We start from the raw sequence: 23,809 nt of genomic DNA, 5'->3' as shown, positions 1-23,809 counted from the left end.
ATCAATTTTGGGCACCATATCTGAGGAAGACCCTGGAAAGGGTCCAGAGGAGGTTTTCAAGAATGATCCGAGGAATGAGTGGGTTAACTTACAATGAGCATTTGACGGCACTGGGCCTGTACTCACTGAGTTTAGAAGAATGAGGAGGGACCTCATATAAATGTACTGAATAGTGAAAGGCTTGGATAGAGTGGATGTGGAGATGATGTTTCCACAAGTGGAAGAGTCTAGGACTAGAGGCAATAGCCTCAGAATTAGAGGAAACACCTTTAGGAAGGAGATGAGAAGGAATTTCTTTGGTCAGAAGGTGGTGAATCTGTGCAATTTTTTGTCACAGAAGGCTGTGGAGGCCAAGTCAGTGGATATTTTTAAAGCAGAGGTAGATTCTTGATTAGTATGGATGTCAGGGGTTATGGGAAGAAGGCAGGAGAATGGAGTTCTGTCATGAAATGGAGTTCTCCCTCTTGAGAGATAGATCAACCATGATTGAATGGCAGTCGACTTGATGGGCCGAATGGCTTAATTCTACTATCACTTATGACTTTAAGATCACCCCTTCTATGCCCATGCCCAGAATTAATATAGTTTTCCATTTAGCCACCGGCCACTCTATTTTAGGCTGCACAGAGGCGCAGCAGTAGAGTTGCTGCTTTACAGCGCCAGAGACCTGGGTTCGATCCTGACTACAGGTGCTGTTCTTACCGAATTTGTACGTTTTCTCTGGGTGCGCCAGTTCCCTCCCACACTCCAAAGACATCCAGGTTATACTGTAGGTTAATTGGCTTCGGTAAAATTGTCCCTTGTGTGTAGGATAGTGTTAGTGTACGGGGTGATTGCAGGTCGGCGTGTACTCGGTGGGACGAAGGGCCTGATTCTGTGCGGTGTCTCTGGTCTGGTGAGTTGGGGAGGGAAGTCGCTCCTGTTTCGTGATGCGTTTGGAATTACAACAGTGTAGGCTGGATGTGGTTAGTAGTTTTGTTTACTGAACCAACTTTTATTTGTGTTAGCTAGCAGAATCAAATTCAGATTTCTTAAATTACACTCCGGTGAGAGTTGGACAGTTTTTCTGGAACTCGGGTTCAGCTTTACGATAACTGCACAAATGCCACTGCAACAGCTAAGGAATATACCTTTATTTTTAAAATGAAACACAAGGCATGCCTGAATCTGCAAACATTTCAATATACAATTATGAAACTTAATACTACGGTAATGAATTTTTGCTTCCTTGTTGCTTGGAAGAGCATGATAAATATTGGAATGGATTTGATGAAAGGTGAATAGCTGCAGAGATATTGATTTTCTGTCTAATCCTTTGTTTAATTAGTGTACAGTCCACAAACCATTTCATTGGAATTGCAATTTTCCATTAAGTAGGGACCAACAGAATGTTAATTCCTCGACAAAAAACTATTTGATTACTTTCAAAGAAGGAAATTGAGCAGCACTGCAGAAGGCGAAAGTGTCTGTCATCATTAACGTAGCTGAGTGCAACGCGAGCCTCAATGCTAAAATGCTGAATCAGGAGATAGTTTAGTTTATTGTCGCGTGTACCAAGGTACATTGAAAAACATTTGTTGTGTGCTTACCAATTATCACAAAGACAGTACGTGATTAAAATCGAGCTATCTACATCGTAGATACGATAAAATAAATAACGTAAAGTGCAAGATAAAGTCCAGTCAATTCCAATGAAAGATAGTCCAAGGGTCTCCAATGAGATAGATGGTAGCAGATGCTGATCCTTCCAGTGAATGAGGTGGATTTTAGTGGCATCCGCTCAAAGTGACTACTGGCGGTGGTCCAGGTTCCAAAGCATTTAGAAGGCCATGGCTGACTACTGTCTAGTAGACCTTGAGTTTGTGCCTTAGTGTGAGGTCTTGATCCTCCAATTCTTTTTTCTTCGATTGACCAAAGGCTATATAAGCAGGTGTAGGCAATGGTAAATGTCAATGCTGATTTCTGCCCTTTGCTAAAATGCGACTCCCGCCGTCAGGCAAGTGATCCACATTTTCCAAAGTCCCCCCGTAAACCTGTATTGTTAGAGGGCAATGTGATGGCAAGTTGGTAGAGAACCTTGGTCTTCAGGATATTGGGCATAAGGTCCATTCATTGTACATGCCCTCTTTTACTTCACACAAAACCTTAGGGTAGTGCATTAGATTGTTGACTGCTTCTGTGGATTTCGCTTTAGAAATGCAGCAAACTAAAGAACAATTGGGGGGGAAAAGCTATAAAATGTCCAAAAGTTGTTTTCTCCCTTCCCTCGTTCACTTTCCAGCTGTTTCTTCACCCATTTCCTCCAAGCTTCTTGCCATGTGCACTAACTAACCGCCAACGCACCAAACCTGCTCTTAACCGAGAACAGGGCCTCCACTATAAGTTGTTGCAACACCAACGCTGACCTTACTGAGTGCATCCAAAGGCCCCTCTGATATTAATTGATGGAAACACTTTAACATCCTGTGAAATCACATTCCTTCAAGTTAGGGCAGCTGCCAAAGAATTTCAATATTTGTCAATGTCTCTGACATTTCATCATTCATAGCTATTTTGACAGACTTGATAGGCTGAATGTCCTCCTTCTGTGCTGAATCTTGGAGTAATCCCAGTCCCCCATTTATGTTCCCATGGATGATTTCCATGCACGCACAAACTCTCTACACTAGGTATCATGTACTGCGGCCAATTAGCCAAAATACAGCAAAACGCAAAGCCCTGGAATAACTCAGTGGGTCGGGTAGCATTGCAGAGTGAATGGATAAGCGACACCTCAGGTTGGGATCCTTCTTCAGAACAAACGACTGCTGGCTTGGGACATGGGGGGCAACCTGAGCACCTGCAGGAAACCACGTAGTCACAGGGAGACTCCACACAGATAGCACCAATGATCAGAATTGAGCCTGTACTGTTAGAGTCAAGAGATGGCTGCAGATATGAGTGTCACTACTGCTCAAAATTAGCATGAGAATATGGTCACTAATTTTTAAAAAATCATACTATTAAATATATTTAAATTATCACATGAGGAAAGTTAATTAAAACAGTAAAACTGTAGAAAGCAGTTACATTGTTACTTAATGGAATTAAGTTATCTTTAATTTACAAGACTGAACATGCAACCTTAGTTTAAAAATTAATATTACTATTAAAAATATTTAAATTATTACATTAAGAAAACTAATTAAAGAACTGTAGGAAGCAGTTGCATTGTTATTGAATGAAATTAGGTTATCTTTAATTCACCAGACACCAGTTTCTCTTGAAATGAATTGAGTAGAAACATAGAAACATAGAAACATAGAAAGTAGGTGCGAAAGCAGACCACCAGGTCCATCGAGCCCGCACCGCCATTCGCTCATGGCTGAACACTAAACAGACACACTTACCCACAAACAGTAGACACAAGACACAGAACACAAGACACTACCCTCCCCTTTATACCGCTATCACCCCTCTCCACCCCAAGAACCTCGTGATCTCCTGGGGGAGGCAAAAAACCGGATAAAAACCCAGGTCCAATTCGGGAAAAAAATCCGGGAAATTCCTCTCCGACCCCAATCTAGGCGATCGACACTTGTCCAGGAGATCACTCAGGTCTTACTATACTAACCATACCTAGGTCCATATCCCTGCCCTCTCCCCGTAGCCCCTTATCCCCTTGGCAGCTAAAAAACCATCTATTTTAGTCTTAAATATATTTAAAGTTTCTGCTTCCACTGCTCCCTGGGGCAGTGAATTCCATAAATTAACCACCCTCTGGGTGAAGAAGTTCTTCCTCATCTCAGTTTTAAAAGAGCCCCCCCTTATTCTGCAACTATGTCCCCTAGTTCTAGTTTCCCCGATCATTGGGAACATCCTCGGTGCATCCACCCGATCAAGGCCCCTCACGATCTTATATGTTTCAATGAGATCGCCTCTCATTCTTCTAAACTCCAAAGAGTAGAGTTCCAGCCTACTTAACCTTTCCTCATATGTCAATCCCCTCATTGCAGGAATTAATCTTGTAAACCTTCGCTGCACTGCCTCGAGGGCTAGTACATCCTTTCTTAAGTATGGACCCCAGAACTGTACACAGTATTCCAAATGTGGTCTCACTAATACTGTGTACAGCTGCAGCAAGACCTCCGTGTTTTTATACTCAATCCCCCTAGCAATAAAGGCCAAAACTCCATTGGCCTTCCTGATTGCTTGCTGCACCTGCATACTAACTTTCAGTGATTCATGTACTAATACCCCTAGATCCCTTTGCGTTGCATTACAACGCAACTCCTCCTCATTTAGAAAATAACTTGCCCTATCATTTTTTTCCCCAAAGTGAATGACTTCACATTTATTAGTATTAAATTTCATCTGCCAAGTTGTTGCCCACTCACCTAGCTTATCTATATCCTTTTGCAGACTCTTCCTATCCTCCTCATCCCCTACTTTTCCTCCCATTTTTGTATCGTCCGCAAATTTTGATATATTACACTTGTTTCCCTCCTCCAAATCATTTATATAAATTGTGAACAACTGGGGTCCCAGCACCGACCCTTGCGGAACCCCGCTAGTTACCGGTTGCCATCCCGAGTATGAACCATTTATCCCCACTCTCTGCTTCCTATTTGTTAGCCAATCCTCTACCCATGCTAATATATTACCCCCAATCCCATAATTTTTTATTTTTAGCAATAGTCTCTTATGTGGCACCTTGTCAAAAGCCTTTTGGAAGTCCAAGTATACCACATCCACCGGTTCCCCTTTATCCACCCGGGTTGTTACTTCCTCAAAGAATTCGAGCAGATTCGTTAAACAGGACTTCCCCTTCACAAAACCATGTTGGTTCTGTCCGATGAAGTCATGTTTATCCAAGTGCCCCGTTAGTGTTTCTTTAATAATTGTCTCTAACATTTTACCCACCACCGATGTTAGACTAACCGGTCTATAGTTACCCGCCTTCTGTTTACTTACACAAACTAACAGGTTTGTGTTGAGGCAGGTTGAACAGGCATGTCCCAGAAGTTCAGGGAAACTTCTGAATGCTGTACTCCATCCCAAGACTTCAGAATGTCTCAAATATGGAGGAAATATGTTGGTTCCTTCACATTCACCAGAGGATAAGCAGCACCTCTGAGAGGATGCCGTTCCCTGCCTGCCACACTAGTGTCATCCCAGGTTTTCAGACTTCAATACACGATCTTCTGGCCCTAAGGTGTAAATGATATCCACAGTTCCACAGCTTTGGATGTTAATATTTAAATTAGGAACCCTATGATATCTAACATAATTATATTTCTGGAAAATGTTGAGAGTAGAAACGATATCTGATAATCTATGAAAAGTACAAGGTGAAATCAAGTCTTTGTGCAGCAATGTTGACAAAGGAAGGAACTTGCCGAAACACTGTTTGCGTTTAATAGTCACATTTACTGTCTTAGGTGCTCTGAGATAATGTTTTTTAATTTATTTTTCAGTACCAAATTGCAGAAAGTAAGGTGAAGTTTTAGAATGATTATGCCACAATTCTTGGATTGTGTTACCTTAACATTGGGATTGGGAATGTTGTGTTAAGAAGGCCTGTATTGAATTAAACGTTACTCTTTGAAAAATAATGGTCTTTATCCTGCTTTCTTGCATTCAGTGTAGTTGTTCTGTGGTTTACAGGGTGCACTCCACCCCAGTGGATGACAACTATGTATCACACTGGATGTAAACTACAAGAGACCCACTTCTGCTTTATCTATGTACATTTCCCACCCCCGCCCCACCCCACATCTTAAAAATCTGCCTATTTCTTCTGACTGTTGTTATCTTTAAATATTTGAATAAAGGTTTAGATACGGTCAAGTAAATATCTGTTTGCATGTTCAACTGTTTTAGTTTATAGTCCTCCTTTTGACAAGCACTTGAGTAAAAGAAAACTTTAACTTGACGATGTAACTTAAGGGCCTGTCCCACCAGCATGCGATTGCATGCGTCTAACACGACCAAACGTGGTGGCTTGAGGCGTACGGTCTCGCGGGGCCGGTCCCACTTCCAACCGTGGATTCGTCTGGGGTTGTGCAGGGCAGGTCCCGACATCATACTCACAAACAGCTGGGCAGGAGGCGGGCCGACTGAATTTGGACGTTACAACGGCACGCCAGGCGGTGACGTCATCGCGCAACGCCACGCGCTAGGCGTACGCCATCAAGACGCTGCGTACGGCATCGTGACGGTGCGTACGCCCGTCGAGGCGCTGCGTACGGCCTCAATGCGGCTGCGGCTGCGGGCCGACAGGCCGTTGCCCCGCGGAATTTTTGGACAGTGTCAGTTTTTCGGAGCCCCGCGCGATCTCGGGACCAGCCCCGCACAACTCCATATGGCTCCAGCGATCGAAGTGGGACCGGCCCCGCGAGGCCATACGGCTCAAGCGACCACGTTAGGTCGCGCTCATTGTATGCTGTTGCATGCTGGTGGGACAGGCCCTTTATTGTCTCAGTGATCTTGGGTTAACTATAAATAATTACTTTGACCTTAAATGAGAATTCATTATGATCAGATGAATGATGAAACAAATAAGCTCATCGGTGATAATTAATGGGAAATTTGATCCTAATATTTTGATACCTTAATACTCTTGATTCCTGTTATAGTGTCAGTGCTTTAGTCCAGTTAAGAATGAGAATACGTTTCTCAATCACTCGATTTTCTTGCCCAGTGTTGGGGCATCAAAAACCAGAGGACATGGGTTTAAGGCGAGGGGGGAAAGATTTAATAGGAACCTGAGGGGTAACTTTTTCAGTGTAGTGGGTATATGGTGTGAGCTGCCGGAGGTGGTAGTTGAGGTAGGGACTATCGCAACGTTTAAGAAACATTTAGACAAGTACATGGATAGGATGGGTTCAGAAGGAAGCAGGCAGATGGGACTATTGTTGATGGGACATGTTGGCCGGTGTGGACAAGTTAGGTGTGGAATCATTTTTAAGCGGTCAATAAATAGGGTTGAAACATGGGATGACCCATAGTTGCTTGCTCAAGCTCGGATTGTTGTTGGAACATGTAGGTTCAAGCTTCATTCCGTTATAGATTATGGCAGAGCAAATCCTAATAAGCTGCTTCACGTCCTAACCTCTGGCAGTGGATGTTAACCTGCAATACCTTTTGCAGGCAAATTGCTGGCATTTTTAAAAAAAAGCATTTTGTAAAATTAGACCGGATTTGGATGAGAATGTAGAAGGCATTAGTAAGTTTGCAGATGACACTAAAGTGGGTGGTATTAAAGATGGCCATGAAACGTTGCAGCAGGATCTTGATCAGTTGGGCAAGTGAGCAGAGGAATTGTTAATGGAGTTTAATGCAGATAAATATGAAGTTTTATCCTTCACAGTAAATGGCACAGCTTTAGGGAGTGTTGTGTAATAGTGGGATCCAGGAGTGCAGGTACATAGTTCCTTGAAAGGGTGTCACAGGTAGATAAGGTGGTCAAGAAGGCCTTTGGCACATTGGCCTTCATCAGTCAGGTTACTGAGTGTAGAAGTTGGGATGTTATGTTACAGTTGCACAAGGTGCTGGTGAACTCATAGTTGGAGTATTGTGTTCAGTTTTGGTCATCATGCTCTTGGAAAGATGTTGTGAAGCTGGAAAGAGAACAGAGAAGGTTGACAAGGATGTTGCCGGGACTTAAGGGCCTGAGCTTTAGGGAGCGATTGAGCAGGCTAGGACTAGATTCCTTGGACCGTACGAAGACGAGAGGTGATTATGGAGGTGTATACAATCATGTGGGAAATAGATAGGTTAAATGCCCAGTCTTTTAGCCAGAGGACATAGGTTTAAGTTGAGAGGAGAAAGATTTAGCAGGAATTGGAGGGGCAATTTTTTCACACAGTGGGTATATGAAATGAATTGCCAGAGGAGGTAGTTGAGGCAGAAAGTATAGCAACATTTAAAAGACATCTGGAATGGTATGTGGACAGGAATTGTTTAAAGTGATATGGGCCATACCCGGGCAGGTGGAACAAGTATAGATGGGGCACCTTGGTCGGTTTGGGCAAGCTAGGCCAAAGGGCCTGTTTCCGTGCTGTATGAATGTGTCCAATTCAGATAATGTGTACCTTATGGTATTTAAAATTAGATTTGGTTTATTTGTAATATTAGCAACGAAATACGACTTGTTTGAAAATTGACTTTGAAATGCAGTTGAAAGTAGATGGAAAAAGACAAAGAAGGGTTGGATTTGGTTCTGCAAAGACTTGTTTGGACACTTCTGCACTCATTTTTGTGAGAAACTAAACACCTGAAGTCTACTAGTTATGCTTTAAATAGTGTTCTTATGAATAATCATCAGTTACACTGACTTGAATTTGGTTTGTTTAGGAGTTGAATTCAGAAGCACTATTTTTAGGAACAAGATTTTATGTTTTGACTCTAGTGTCAAGACATCTGGTTAAAAGTCTTTCCTTACACCAATTGTAATTCACCTTGATTGTATTTCCACCTTAAATAATATAAGGAAGAAGTTTCCACAGCATAAGACAACTTCCTATCTTGAATATCAGAGAATGTCTGTTTTATATACAAATGAAGGCTTGTGCATATTTCTTGCTTTATTGCATGTTATAATCCTGTGGTAATTTGCAAATCTTTTATGCTTCATGTTTTCACCTAATTATAAATATGTCTCAGCTTGTGAAGTCTGACTTCAATGTCTGCTAATCCTGCTTGAATCGGCTAATGCATCAGGAAACCACATTATTCCTGGGAACTCTACTGGAGAAAATCCATAAAGAAATCATAGGTGAATTACTATCTACAGTGAAACCATCATGAAAGGAAATGGTTCCATAAATATGCAATGAAATTATACATATCTTCAAACAGATAAACAAATATAAGCAGGATATGACGTTCACAATTCAGTGTAAGCATTACAGTCAATGTTAAGTAGTTAGCACTGATGATAGAATGCAATACCAATCTCAATGGTTGTTAGTCTTCATTTTTGTAGGTGCTAAATGAAATAAGCTCAGACATTCTGACGTGTCAAGTACCTACTCCCTATGTCCATCTTCAAATCCAGTGTTAAAACGCATTTGTACTCCCTGGCTTTTGACCATGCCTGAGGCTTTGCTTCTGTTTGTGGTGTTTTTGATGTTTCTTTATTTTACATGTCTTTTCCTACTATTTCTTTTGATTGTTATTTTTGGTGTGTATTAACTTTTTTGTCAATGATTAGTGATGTACAGCACTTTGTTGCAGCCATGTTTGTTTTTAAAGTGCTCTATAAATAAAATTATTATTATTATTATTATTATTATTATGAGCTACAGAATTTCTGGCTCATCCTAATAGCTCAGTTCTGCTCTCTGACCTGGAATACAATTTCAAAAAGTGCCATCCGTTTTCTCTCTGGGTAGCTTGTGTCTTGGAAGCCTTTGTTACTTTATTTTTTATTTAACTGGCACTTTATTTTATTTTAATACAATTTAAAAAAAAACAGACCTGAATTTAATAAGCTTGCTGACAAATGTGCCTAAAGCAGCAGGCCGTGGAAACTTTTAACTAAGAAGGAAGAGGATTATAAAGAGAGTCAAATAAGAATTTATAAAGCTAGTTTTTAAGGGCTTGATTATTTTTCTTGCTTTTTTTATTCTTACTCCACCCCACCCCACCCCACCCCACCCCAGTTAAACCAAAGGAAGTAGAACTGTACCCTCATGATTCACCACAATGGTGAAGTTGTGTTACAGTACACAAAACTGATTAAATTTAAATGCAATTATAATTTGCAAATAATATGCACAGTGGCTGTAGGGCATATAATCTGCAAATTATACTTTAACGTGGCTCACTTTGGGAGTTTCCTCCCATTTTGGCTCAACATTGCAGAAAAGATCAATTTGAGACAATTATAACCTTGCTTCAGTCCAACTTCACAATGAATTCATCCAGACATCTGGATACTCAAACAGGTTTGGTGTGCCCGAATGCATAGGAGGATTATTGATGTAAAAAGAATATTGGGCATTTCTAATGACTCCTTGTTTTGCAAAAACTGATGTGATCATTTAGCAAATTTTGAAATTGCTTCTACTTCACATCCTTTTAAATTGGCGTCTTTCTTGTGAACTATAAACCCAATAATACACTAAGTTGTGGTTCAAGGGTGTGCATAGAGCTCAAGAGGTCTATGTTTTGGTAGGTGTTAACCCCTTATCCTGCTACTTGCAGTTTAGCAGAACCTCCCAGTTAAAAGCACAATATTGTTTTGTTTTAGATTGTTGTTGGCTAAATTGCTTTTGCGTACCAACCTTTTCATGTAACCATGCTCTACAGTTGTGAAACATTTTTAATTGAACAGTGTTATAAGTTGAAACATTGGTAGCCTTACAAACTTCACCTCATTTCAAACACATTTAGAAATTCAAAATTAAAGAGTCAGTTTAGAGTAATGTATTGTGGAATTTTGTCATATGAAACTAAATTTACAAATTTGTAATTCATATGGACATATGTGTCCTTTTAGTTTAGTTTGGAGATACAGCATGGAAACAGACCCTAAGCCAACTGAGACCAGCCAGCGATCACCCATCTCTTTTATCCCATTTTCTCATCCACTCCTTACACATTAGGGCCAATTTTATGGAGGCCACTTAACCTTTAAACTGTCATGTTTTTGGGATGTGGGGAAAAAAAACAGAGCACCCAAAGTGAACCACATGGTCACATGGAGAACTTGCAAGCTCCTGAGGTCAGGATGAAACTGAAGTGTCAGGCGCTGTGAGGCAGCAGCTCTACCAGCTGCACCACTGTGCTCTATTGTGTCCTCTGTTGTGACAGTCACAAATCAAAACATTCTTCATTTTATTTCCTAATCAATATTACTGAATGAAAACCGAGTGATTATTGCATTGATTTTTGTGGGACCAAGAAAACTGGCCACTGTTCTCTAGTGTATGGGGATCACAATATTTTAGAAGTACTGCATTGATTGCAAAACACTTTGCTACTTTGCAGTGCAATCTACAAATATGAGTCTTTCTCCATTTGAAAATCCAAAAATCTGCAGACACAGGAACTGTGTAACAAAGACAAAAAATGCTGGAAAGACCCAACATTTCAGACAGTATCTGTGGAAAGAGAAACGGGGTTAATGCCTCGTAGAACATAGATCAGTACAGCACAGGAACAGGCTCTTCAGTCCACAATGCCTGCCCCGAACACAATGCCTAAGTAAACTCACCGCCTGCCTGCATCCTTACCTTGGAAATATTCTATTGTTGTTTTGCATTTATCTGTCATGATCATGAGATTGTTTACTAAGATGGTGGTGCTAAATTGTTGGGTTCAAATTTGCTTACAGCACGAACCTTCCATGAAATGTTTACTTTTTTTTAAACCTTGGAAAATTGGAGCTGTGTTTCTTAGAAAAGAGGAGATTATAAAGTGGTTTGACATTGATCATTTCTACAATGATTGTGCACCATTTATATATGGAGTGTTTCTCTGTTAGTTAAGGCATCTGGATAAAAGATTAGAGAAAGAAAGATTCAACTATGCATTGCCCAGGTCAAGAAGAGTTTGAAGCGATGTCATAATGCTTTCAGCCTTTGAATTACTGATCACAACTGCTTGCTGTGTATTATTTTTATGGATACCAATTTCAATTCTGGCAAATCACCTAAATTTGATTCCCCTGGTTACCCTCCATCAATAGACAATAGGTGCAGGAGTAGGCCATTCGGCACTTCGAGTCAGCAGTGCCTTCAATGTGATCGTGGCTGATCATCCCCAATCAGTACCCCGTTCCTGCCTTCTCCCCATATCCCCTGACTCCGCTAACTTTAAGAGCCCTATCTAGCTCTCTCTTAAAAGTATCCAGAGTACCGGCCTCCACCGCCAACTGAGGCAAAGGATTCCACACTCACAACTCTCTGTGTGAAAAAGTGTTTCCTCATTTCTGTTCTAAATGCCTTACTCCTTATTCTTAAACTGTGGCATCTGGATTTGGACTTCCCCAAATTGTTTCCTGCCTCTAGCGTATCCAAACCCTTGATAATCTTATATGTTTCAATAAGATACCCTCTCATCCTTCTAAACTCCAGAGTATACAAGCCCAGCCGCTCCATTCTCTCAGCATATGACATCCCGCCATCCCGGAAATTAACCTTGTAAACCTATGCTGCACTCCCTCAATAGCAAGAATGTCCTTCCTCATATTAGGGGACCAGAAACTACACATAATACTCCAGGTGTGGTCTCACTAGGGTCCTATACAACTGCAGGACCTCTTTGCTCCTATACACAATTCCTCTTGTTATGAAGGCAAACTTGCCATTCGCTTTCTTCACTACCTGCAGTACCTACCTGCATGCTTACTTTCATTGACTGATGAACAAGGACCCCCAGTTCCCGTTGTACTTCCCCTTTTCCCAACTTGACACCATTTAGATAATAATCTGCCTTCCTGTTTTTGCTACTGAAGTGGATAACCTCACATTTATCCACATTAAACTGCATCTACCATGCATCTGCCCACTCACCCAACCTGTCCAAGACATCCTGAATTCTCATAGCATCCTCCTCACAGTTCACACTGCCACCCAGCTTTGTGTCATCTGCCAATTTTCTAATGTTACCTTGAATCCCTACATCTAAATCATTGATGTATATTGTAAATAGCTGCGGTCCCAGCATCGAGCCTTGCGGTACCCCACTACCTGCCTGCCATTCTGAAAGGGACCCGTTAATCCCTACTCTTTGTTTCCTGTCTGCCAACCAATTTTCTATCCATGTCAGCACTCTACCCCCAATACCATGTGCCCTAATTTTGCCCACTAATCTCCTATGTGGGACCTTAAAGAAATCAAATGCTTTCTGAAAGTCCAGGTACACTACATCCACTGGCTCTCCCTTGTCCATTTTTCTAGTTACATCCTCAAAAAATTCCAGAAGATTGGTCATGCATGATTTTCTCTTTGTAAATTCACGCTGACTCGGACCGATCCTGTTTCTGCTATCCAAATATGCCACTATTTTATCTTTTATAATTGACTCCAGCATCTTCCCCACTACCAATGTCAGGCTGACTGGTCTATAATTCCCTGTTTTCTCTCTCCCGCCTTTCTTAAAAAGTGGGATAACATTAGCTACCCTGTCATTACACAACACCAAATCCAGAATTGCTGTCTCCCTGGTAGGTTCCAGTACAAGCCACTGTAGGAATCCATCATGGAGGCACTCCACAAACTCCCTTTCTTGGGGTCCAGTACCAATCTGATTTTCCCAGTCTACCTGCATGTTGAAATCTCCCATAACAACTGTAGCATTACCTTTACTACATGCCAATTTTAACTCCTGATTCAACTTGCACCCTATATCCAGACTACTGTTTACGGCCTGTAGATAAGTCCCATTAGGGTCTTTTTACCCTTACAATTCCTAAGTTCTATCCATACTGAGTCCACATCTCCTGTTTCAATGTCACCCCTTGCAAGGGACTGAATTTCATTCCTCACCAACAGAGCTGCCTCTGTCCACCTGTCTATACCCTTGAATATTCAGTTCCCAGCCCTGGTCCCCTTGCAGCCATGTCTCTAATTCCCACAACATCATACTTGCCAATTTCTAACTGAACCTCAAGCTTGTCCACTTTATTTATTATACTTTGCGCATTCATATACAACACTGTGACCTCAGTATTCACCTTCCCTCTCGCACCGTTTGCAATTGGCCCTGTCCTTACTCTCTTATCCCTTCTTGAACTTTCCTTCCCATTAATTCGGGAGTCTTTTGTAATTTTTCCTGCAGTCACTTCCCCTTCAACTCCATCTTTATACTCCCGATTTGTCAATCCCTCCCCCCCCACTATTTAGTTTAAACCCACACGTGTAGCCCTAGCAAACCTGCCTGCCAGAACGTCGGTCCCACTCCAGTTAAGGTGTAACCCGTCCCTTTTGTACAGGTCACCCCTACCCCAGAAGAGACCCTAGTGGTTTATAAATCTAAATCCTTGCTCCCTGCACCAGCCCCTCAGCCACACATTCAGATCCCCTATCTCCCTGTTCCTGTCCTCACTAGCACGAGGTACTGGAAGCATTCCAGAGATAACCACCCTAGAAGTCCTGCTTTTTAGTCTTCTTCCTAACTCTCTGAACTCACATTGCAGAACCTCCTTCCTCCTCTTCCCGATGTTGTTTGTGCCCACGTGCACCTTCCCTCTCGAGGATGTTCTGAATTTGGTTTGTGACATCCTGAACCCTAGCACCAGGGAAGCAACAGACCATCCTCGCCTGCCGCCATAGAATCTTGGACAATGGAGTCACCCACCACTATGGCTCTGCCCGACTTCGGTGTTGCCGGTCGAGTCCCATCTCTAGGATTGGAGTCACTGACGTGTCCGCCGCTCGGACTGAAAGCGTCATCTCCCCCTACAGAGGGCGCTCTTGTTTTCATTAGGCACAGCCACCTCCTGTCACTAGTTTTCTTATTTACTCTGTTAAAACCCTGCGTGTTTGTGAACGCTTCTGTCATGTAGAAGAAGCTGCTCTCCAATTTTTTGTTATTTGAAATTCCCTAATATGGGTACTGTTCTCGCGAGTCCCTTCTGCAATTTTTCTGAGGGCTAGACTTACTTCCAAAGTGTGACGCTGAGAATTGAACATTACACTACAGGTTTAACCCATTTTCTAAAAAGATTAACCGTAATTTCCATGCTTTTGTATCCTATGCTTCTTTATGCGATCTTCTTCACTTCTCCTGCAGCCTTCAAATATTTCCGTAAGTACATTTCTCTCTGTTTTTCATCCTTTTTAAAACATTGTCATTTATATTTCTGTCTCGTGTTCTTCCTAAAGATACCCAAAATGTTTTTCTGTGTTAAATGTTATCCTCCATATTTCACCTATGTGCTTCTGAAGGTTTTTGTTATTGTGAGTTCAGTGTGTGTATGTATCTATATGCGTATGCGTATATATGTTGAAAAGAGCGATGAACACTTGGGAATTTCAATAATTGAAATGTATCAACATTTTCAACAAAAAATACTTTTAATTAAAACTCATTCAAATATTCTCAGACCAATAGAGTCCAGAAACCCCATTCTAAACAATGAAACCCAGGTTCCTACACCAAGCCTGATCTGTCATGAAAGCCAAATGCTAGTTTCCCAGCTTAAATGTTGTGGAATTTCAGCAAGACTTGGCATTGTCGGTCGATGGGCCTGGTCCGTACTGTATCGTTCCATGCTCTATGTTCTGTCACTCGATTCTGTGGACTGAGGCAAAAAAGGCTAGTGCAGTAGCTCTGCATGTCCAAGACTTGACTTGGGGCAGATGTGCGTCTATGTTTTGATTTTACTTGTATGGGAAACGTAGAATGCCAGCAGTTTGGTAGAGGACCACCAGCCACAAGTAAGAATCCCCACCATTACAACCGGCCATGTTGTTGAGTTTGAATTAGGCGTGATGCCATAACCTGGCCGTGTTGTCAGCCTTGTAGACGTGAAGCCAGCACTCTACACAGTAAAAAAACAAACAAAGGTAGACACAAAATGCTGGAGTAGATCAGCGGGACAGGCAGCATCTCTGCAGAGAAGGAATGGATGACATTTCGGGTCAAGACTCTTCTTCACATTGATGTCAGGGGAGTGGGCAGGATAGAGATAGAATGTAGTAGGAGACAGTAAGACCAGTGGGAGAACTGGGAAGTGGGAGGGGGTGGAGAGAGAGGGAAAGTAAGGGCTATTTGAAGTAGAGAAGTCAATGTTCATACAGCTGGGGTGTAAGCTACCCAATTCAAATAGGAGGTACAGTTCCTCATACTTCAGATTGGGAATGTAAAGAAACAAACAGCTGGCGGAACTCAGCGGGATTTTACACTGATCAATTTATAACTACGGTCGTCACTTTTTCTGTGTTTTTGGCTATACCCAGTTTTAAATGTGCAAACAAGTACAGTTCCATGTAAATGTCTAAAAACGGGTTGCGTAACCAGTTTGGCTGTGATTTTGGTGTGCCCACTGCACTGTTGCAATCATAAATCTGGCGAGCACTGCAAGGGACTGGCTTTGAGATGGGCACTTTATACCAGTTCGCCTCAGCATGAGTCTTAAGTAGAAAACAAATGATTGGCAATTGTTTACAGAAACATTTTAAGCAGAAGTTTTCTTCCAAAGTGCTCATTGCATGTTGCCTGTCATACTAAATTTGCTTTTGAAGAAAATATAAATCATTTTTAAAAAGTTGTTCTTATAGTTTGTTGCTTCACCTCCAAGCTATAATATGGTAATATTTACTTAAAGTAGCTTGATTAACACCTGTTTTCAGCTATAGAGCTTCCATCATGAATAGTGTTTGTAGCACTACCATAGTGCAGCAGAAAGTTTGGATGCTCTAAATTCCTTCTGTTTTTACAAAAAAGTCTTTAATGTGGTTTATGTGGGTTTTTTTTATTGAGGATTCTAGCAGTGATTCTCAATGGCAAGAACTTTGCAGTGCCCTCTTACCATTGGATCTGTGATGCTGATTTTGAGGATTATCAGACAAACATTTTTGCTTGAGCAGAAATACAATTATGCTGGCTCCCAGTCTCCAAGTTCTCACATGTTCCTTTCATACTTTCTTTCATCCCTGTTTCGAAAAGTCATCTTTCCCTTCTTTGATACCCCCCCAGCCAAGATGCCGTTGTGGAACATTGGTAAAATTCACTTATGACTCTTTCCTCAGTTCAGGGGCAATTGGGGATGGGAAAATAGCCAGTGAGGTTCACAACTTGTGAAGAAGTAATCAGTTACTCGAATTTTGATATCATGCATTGAAAATAGGTGCAGGAGTAGGCCATTCAGCCCTTCGAGCCAGCACCACCATTCAATATGATCATGGCTGATCATCCAAAATCAGTGACTGAAACCTAGGACACCTAGGTCTCGTTGACAAGGACACATAGGTCTTGTTGCACCTCTCCTTTTCCTAATCTGACACCATTCAGATAATAAACTGCCTTCTTGTTCTTGCCACCAAAGTGGATAACCTCACATTTGTTCACATTATACTGCATCTGCCCACTCACCTAATCTGTCCAAGTCACCCTGCAGCCTCATAGCATCCTCCTCGCAGCTCACACTGCCTCCCAGCTTTGTGTCATCCACAAACGTGGATATGCTACACTTAATTCCTTTGTGTAAATCGTTAATATATATTGTAAATAACTGGAGTCTTGCGGCACCCCGTTAGTCATGCATCATCGCATGTTCATGGCTGTCCATTTAACCTTCAGGACCATTAACTCACGCTCTGATCCTTCCACTTTTGCCCTAGATTTTCTCTGGTAAGACCTTCCTCAAAGCCTTCCTCTTTGGCCAAGCTTTTGTTTATACCACCCCATATCTTAGAGAGTAAGGGATGTGCAGCATAGAAACTGGCCATGTCCTATCTACAGAGATCTTATTGCCTACATTGGGTCTGAAACCTTCTATGCTTTGCTATTTAAGTGCCTGTCTAAATGTCGTGATTGTATCTAATTCTGTCAGCAAGTTCCATATATCAACTGCTCTCTGTTTAAAAAAATAACTTTTACCCCTCAGATCTACTTAAAACTCCTTCCCGTCACCTTAAACCTATGGTCTCTTGTACTGATAACCCTACCATTGTAAAACGATACTGCCCATTTGTTCTATTTATGCCTCATAATTTTATATACTTCTGTCTGGTCAACTCTCAACGTCCTTTGATCAAGGAAAACAGTCCAACCAATCTCTCCCCATAACTGAAGTTTCCAACCCAAACATCATCCTATTGAATCTCCTCTGCATTCTCTCTGAAGCACATCTTTGCTGGAAACCAGTTCTGTGCACAATAGTCCTTCTTTCGTAAATTTACAACAGGACCTCTTTACCGCCCACTCTCCTGACATCAGTATGAAGAAGGGTCTCAACCCGAAACATCACCCATTCCTCTCCAGCGGTGCTGCCTGTCCCGCTGGGTTACTCCAGCATTTTGTGTCTACCTTCGATTTAAACCAGCATCTGCAGTTCTTTCCTACACATTCCAAACCTTTATACTGTGTACCCTGTCAGTTCTCTGCACAATATTCCATCTGATCCGTATCCTGCTGTAGCCTTAGACAGCCTTCCTCACCATCTACCAAAACGACCAACTTTCATTTCATCCACAAACTTGCTCACCGTACCTCCCACATTAACATCCAAATTGTGGATGCGCATCACAAACATCAAGCTCCCAGCACCAATCCCTGCAGCTTGCCGTTGGTCATGAACTTCTAATCAGAAAACCGATTTCCACCTCTGCCTTCTAACACCAAGCTAATGTTGGATCCAAATAGCCAACTCACCCTGGATTCCATGTGCCTTAAGGGGCTGTCCCACTTGTGCGACCTAATCTGCGAGTTTAGAAGAGTGTCTTCGACCTTCAAACTCGCAGCATGGTCGACACGTGGTCCTAGGAGGTCGCTGGAACTCTCCTTCATGCTCGAGGGAAGTTCCCGAATACTCGTGGCCTCAGCTAGGTCGCAGAAAATGTTTTCAACATGCTGAAAATGTTTCCGCGACTTAGCTAAGGCTACAGCAGGATACGGATCAGATGGAATATTGTGCAGAGAACTGACGGATGGAATTTAGTCACAAGTCTGAAGTGTTATATTTAGGAGGTCAAATAGGAGGAGGACATATGAAGTAAATCCAAAAGCGCTGAGGAATATTGATAAACAGAGGGATCTTGTGGTTCAAGTCCGCAGGTAGAAGAATGCATATGACAGACTTCTCCCTCCCCTTCTCCTCCCCCTTTCCCCCCCTCTCCCCCTCCCCCTCCCCCCTCCCTCTCCCTCCCCCTCTCCCTCCCCCTCCCTCCCCCCCTCTCTCCCCCCCTCCCCTCCCCCCCCCCCCCTTCTCCCCCTCCCCCCCCCTTACTGTTACTGTGCAGCCGTTTTACCTTCCTCTTCATCGTGGGTGTGAATTTCAGACAGCGCTCCCCCGTTTTCCCTGGTTCCCGCCTTTGCGATGTGTGTGTGTGTGTGTGGTCAGTCAATCCAGCTTGCGATTTCAAGTGGGACAGCCCCTTTACCCTTTAGGACATGTCTACCATGTAGGGCGTTGTCAAACCCCTTACTAAGTGCATATAGACAGGTCCACCACTCTGCATTCATCAACTTAACTATCTCCTTTGATTTCATGTCTGTTCATGTCCGATTTCCATTCACGTGAAGTTCCTTGACATGCATTATTATAGTAAAGGTGATGATGATGATACTTTATTGTCACTTGTATCCGGCCAGATGCATTGAAATTCTTTGTTTTTGCATACAAAGTACACAAAAGAGTCGCCACAAAGGTGCCGACAAAGTTAAAGGTTCCGTTTAAGTTAAGCTGTGGCTCGTTAATTGAAATATATAAAAATAATTGATGATATGACTTCTGTGCAAAGAAATCAAGATTGATAGTCTTCATATTGGCAAAACATCTTCCCCTTCCAAACATCTGAAGGTGGCAGGACAAGTCGATAAAGCTGTTGAAATAGTCCAGGAGGTCCTTGGTACACAAACAGTATTAAGTAGAGCTCAGCTGCAATTACTGGGTTAGCCTGAACGAGAGTTGTTGTATTGTAGTTGCTGCACTATAGGGAGATTATCAGCCGCTTAGCAAATGTACGGAGAAGCCCCCACCCGGGAAGCACTCTGCATCCACATTGTTGAACCCCCGCAACAATAAGACCACCTCTTGCCCTGCTAAATTCTGAAAAAGGAGCAATCTGTAGGACTTAGGGATGGAATGAATGAATGAATACTTTATTATCACATGTGACAAGGTACTGTGAAATTCTTTGCTTGCATACCAAAGGTACGCAATAGTCCCTACCTAAATGGCGCTTCCAAAGTTACAAAGCACCCCCATGCCAGGTCCCCTTTTGTTTCCCCCCCCCCCCCCCCCCCCCCCCCCCCCCCCCCCCACCCACCCCCCCCCCACCCCCTTGGCAGTCCCCCCTACATTGGCTCCTCCTTTGTTCCTCCAACGCCGGAGGATCTCCCGAAGTGGGAGTCCTTTAAAGACCTCCTCCCATCTGTATGACTACTTGATGCCTGTCGCCGTGTGCTGATATCACCTTCATAATAGAATCGTGGAATGCCGACACTTGTTTCAAAGCAGTCCAGGCAACCTTACCCTCTATGGTTTTCCCATTGCCTTTGTCCCTCCCAACTGTCTCCTACTTCTCCAGAGTTGGAGAATCGTGGTTTGATTTGGCTCCCTGGTTTTGGCAGTCCTCCAACTCTTCCTGCACTGCCCACCGAGATAGTGAGGACAGCAGCAATCTGATGATATTGCAGCCTAGCTCATCTAGCACAACTAATGCGCATTAAAGATAGACATAAAGTGCTGGATTAACAGCGGGTTAGGCAGCATCTCTGGAGAAAAAGATGGTTCACTTTTCAGGTCTGAACAATGGTCACAACCCGAAACGTCACCAGCCTGAAGGAAGGTCCCGACCTGAAATGTCAACCATCCTTTTTCTCTAGAGATGCAACCTGACCCACTGAGTTACTCCAACACATTGTGACTATTTTTGATATAGAAACATAGAAAATAGGTGCAGTAGTAGGCCATTCGGCCCTTCGAGCCTGCACCGCCATTCAACATGATCATGGCTGATCATCCAACTCAGTATCCTGTACCTGCCTTCTCTCCATACCCTCTGATCCCTTTAGCCACAAGGGCCACATCTAACTCCCTCTTAAATATAGCCAATGAACTGGCCTCGACTACCTTCTGTGTCAGAGAATTCCAGAGATTCACCACTCTCTGTGTGAAAACCAGCATCTGCAGTTATTTGTTTCTAACCTATGCACATTTACAGGCAGACATCATTTAACATTAATTAATAACATGGGCTTTGGCTGTATTTTCTCCCAGGTTATGCTGAGGTCAGTAATAATGATTTAACTGCTACTATAACTCCTCATGGACAGGCTGTAAACTAGACCTAAGATCTTCTACTCTTCGTCATTCGGTTTCCAATCGGTGACGTTTCAGATCAAGACCCTTCGTCAGACCCTGATGAAGGGTCACGACCCGAAATGTCACCTATGCCTTTTCTCCAGAGATGCTGCCTGGCCTATTGAGTTACTCCAGCATTCTGTGTCTGTCTTCTTTATCGAATGGATCACTTGTGTATATCTGCTGCACCTTTTACAACAAAGGCAGTCCTGTGGCATCTTGCTTTTGGTCTTTAAAATGGTTACCTAATATCCAGAAAAGGATGCAAGTCCGAGTATGACCTAACAGTTGTCTATCAGATTCAAGTGAGCAATTGTTGGATTTTCAAAAGCTTATTCTTGTTTCAGAAATTGTCTAGGCTAACTTTCCAAATATTTGCCTCAAATGCATTTGGTTTGGGAAAGGATGTGGTTGCATCCGAGGACAGTGGATGTCACTGGGAATCTGGGCACTGCTTTGTCTTGTGTTAAATGCAGAGTGCAGCTGCGGCTGGGTACTATACTGCACTTCAGAAATTATGACTTTAGCAGGGATGAATAATAGAAAAAACAATGTTTCACACCTGCTCCTGTGTTGCACAATTAATAATATTCCCTGTCTGAACATGAGTGGCCCATGATATATAATTTCTGTCTGATTCAAAGCACTGCAATGCATTTGCCTCCTCTGACAGATTACTCCAGATATTAACTATATGGAAACATATGCCGCTCAGATTGCTTTAAATTTCTCCACATCACTGTAAACCTCTGTCCTCAGAAAGCAATGCTAAAAATCTGATATGTTTCCTTCATAAATTTATAAAGATCCACAGGGTCACACATAGGCCTCCTATGTTCCAGTCAAATTGAATGCAGCCTATCCAATCTGTCTTTATAATTGTGCACGAAGGTACTGCAGATGCTGGTTTACATCGAAGATAGACACAAAATGCTGGAATAACTCAGCGGGTCAGGCACCATCTGTGGAGTAAAGAAATAGGTGAATTTTGAGCCGAGACCCTTCATCAGACTGCTGATGTCTAACCCGAAACGTCATCTATTACTTTTCTCCACAGATGCTGCCTGAGCTGAGTTACTCCAGCATTTTGTGTCTAACTTTTAACTACAGTCTTCCATTCCAAGCAACGTACTGGTAAATCTCCAGGTATTCTCTCTACTGCTGTCATTTTTATTGAGATGAGTCATTGGGAAGTTATGCTCAGTTTTCCCCAACTATCCTCTCGCAGAAGCGTTTCAGACACTCTTGTTTTAATCACTGCCTCCACAGATCATTGCGAGGGAGGAGATGTTACCTCGTGGACGTCTTTGGTGACCACGTGTAATGACAGTTACCTGGGGGCAGTTGCAGAGGAAAGGAAACGCACATCAGGGGAGCTCCGAGATTTATGGAGGAAGGCGATTCTCCAGCAGATACTGTTGCTTAGAATGGAGAAAGAAAATCAAAAGCTACAAGGTCTGTGGAGCTTTGATCAGTAACACTCCTGCATGCTTTGGAGACATTGTGTTGCAACATTGTTTACATAGTCATAGAGTGATACCTTGTGGAAACAGGCCCTTTGGCCCAACTCACCCACACTGGCCAACAATGTCCCAGCTACACTAGTCCCACTTGCCTGCGCTTGGTCCATATCCCTCCAAATCTGTCCTATCCATGTACCTGTCTAACTGTTTCTTGAACGATTGGATAGTCCCAGCCTCAACTACCTCCTCTGGCAGCTTGTTCCATACACCCACCACCCTCTGTGTGAAAAAGTTACCCCCTTGGATTCCTATTAAATCTTTTCTCCTTCACCTTGAACCTATCTCCTCTGGTCCTTGATTCCCCTACTCTGGACCATAACAATATCCATCTACAATACCCGATCTATTCCTCTCATGATTTTGTACACCCCTATAAGATACCCCTCATCCTCCTGCGCTCCATGGAATAGAGACCCAGCCGACTCAACCTCTCCTTATAGCTCACACCCTCTAGTCCTGGTAACATCATCTTAAATCTTTTCCGAACTTTTCAAGCTTGACAATATCTTTCCTATAATATGGTGCCCAGAACTGAACACAATATTCTAAATGCGTTCTCACCAACGTCTTATACAAATGCAACATGAACCCCCAACTTCTATACTCAAGAAGGGTTTCGGCCCGAAACGTTGCCTTTTTCCTTCGCTCCATAGATGCTGCTGCACCCGCTGAGTTTCTCCAGCTTTTTTGTGTACCTTCTATACTCAATCCTCTGACTGATGAAGGCCAAAGTGTCAAAAGCCTTTTTGACCACCTTATCTATCTGCGACTCGACCTTCAAGGAACCATGCACCTGTACTCCTAGATCCCTCTGCTCTACAACACTACCCAGAGGCCTACCATTTACTGTGTAGGTCCTGCCCTTGTTCGACATCCCAAAATGCAACACCTCACATTTTTCTGTGTTAAATTCCATCAACCATTCCTCAGCCCGCCTGGCCAATCGATCCAGATCCTGCTACAATCTTTCACAACCATCTTCACTATCTGCAAAACCACTCACTTTTGTATTATCAGCATACTTTCTAATCTTGCCCTGTATGTTCTCATCCAAATCATTGATGTAGATGACAAACAGTAATGGGCCCAGCACCGAACCCTGAGGCACACCACTAGTAACAGGCCTCCAGTCGGAGAAGCAACCTTCCACCATCACCCTCTGCTTCCTTCCATGGAGCTAATTTGCTATCCATTCAACTATCTTTCCTTGGATCCCATGCAATCTAACCTGCCAGAGCAGCCTACCATGTGGAACCTTGTCGAACACCTTACTGAAGTCCATGTACACAACATCTACAGCTCTGCCCTCATCAACCTTTTTGGT

At 42.7% G+C, this 23,809-nt stretch overlaps 1 protein-coding gene across 6 annotated transcripts in view; it reads left to right on the top strand.

Moving 5' to 3' along the window:
• tbc1d1 (TBC1 (tre-2/USP6, BUB2, cdc16) domain family, member 1) overlaps positions 1-23,809 on the top strand; it is a 253,815-nt gene that overhangs the window by 160,810 nt on the left and 69,196 nt on the right. For 3 of the 6 annotated variants that reach the window (XM_055637669.1, XM_055637691.1, XM_055637705.1), the window contains 2 exons: positions 14,725-14,739; positions 22,232-22,417. The exons of 1 other annotated variant lie outside the window; for it this stretch is intronic. In XM_055637669.1, the coding sequence (XP_055493644.1) occupies positions 14,725-14,739; positions 22,232-22,417 (201 nt within the window). The remainder of the gene's footprint in view (positions 1-14,724; positions 14,740-22,231; positions 22,418-23,809) is intronic. 2 more of the 6 variants (XM_055637677.1, XM_055637698.1) reach the window with 1 other exon arrangement.

This window comes from Leucoraja erinacea, chromosome 1 (genome assembly GCF_028641065.1).
Source record: "Leucoraja erinacea ecotype New England chromosome 1, Leri_hhj_1, whole genome shotgun sequence".
NCBI classification, from domain to species: domain Eukaryota; kingdom Metazoa; phylum Chordata; class Chondrichthyes; order Rajiformes; family Rajidae; genus Leucoraja; species Leucoraja erinaceus.
This window is presented reverse-complemented; position numbering and strand designations above follow the sequence as displayed.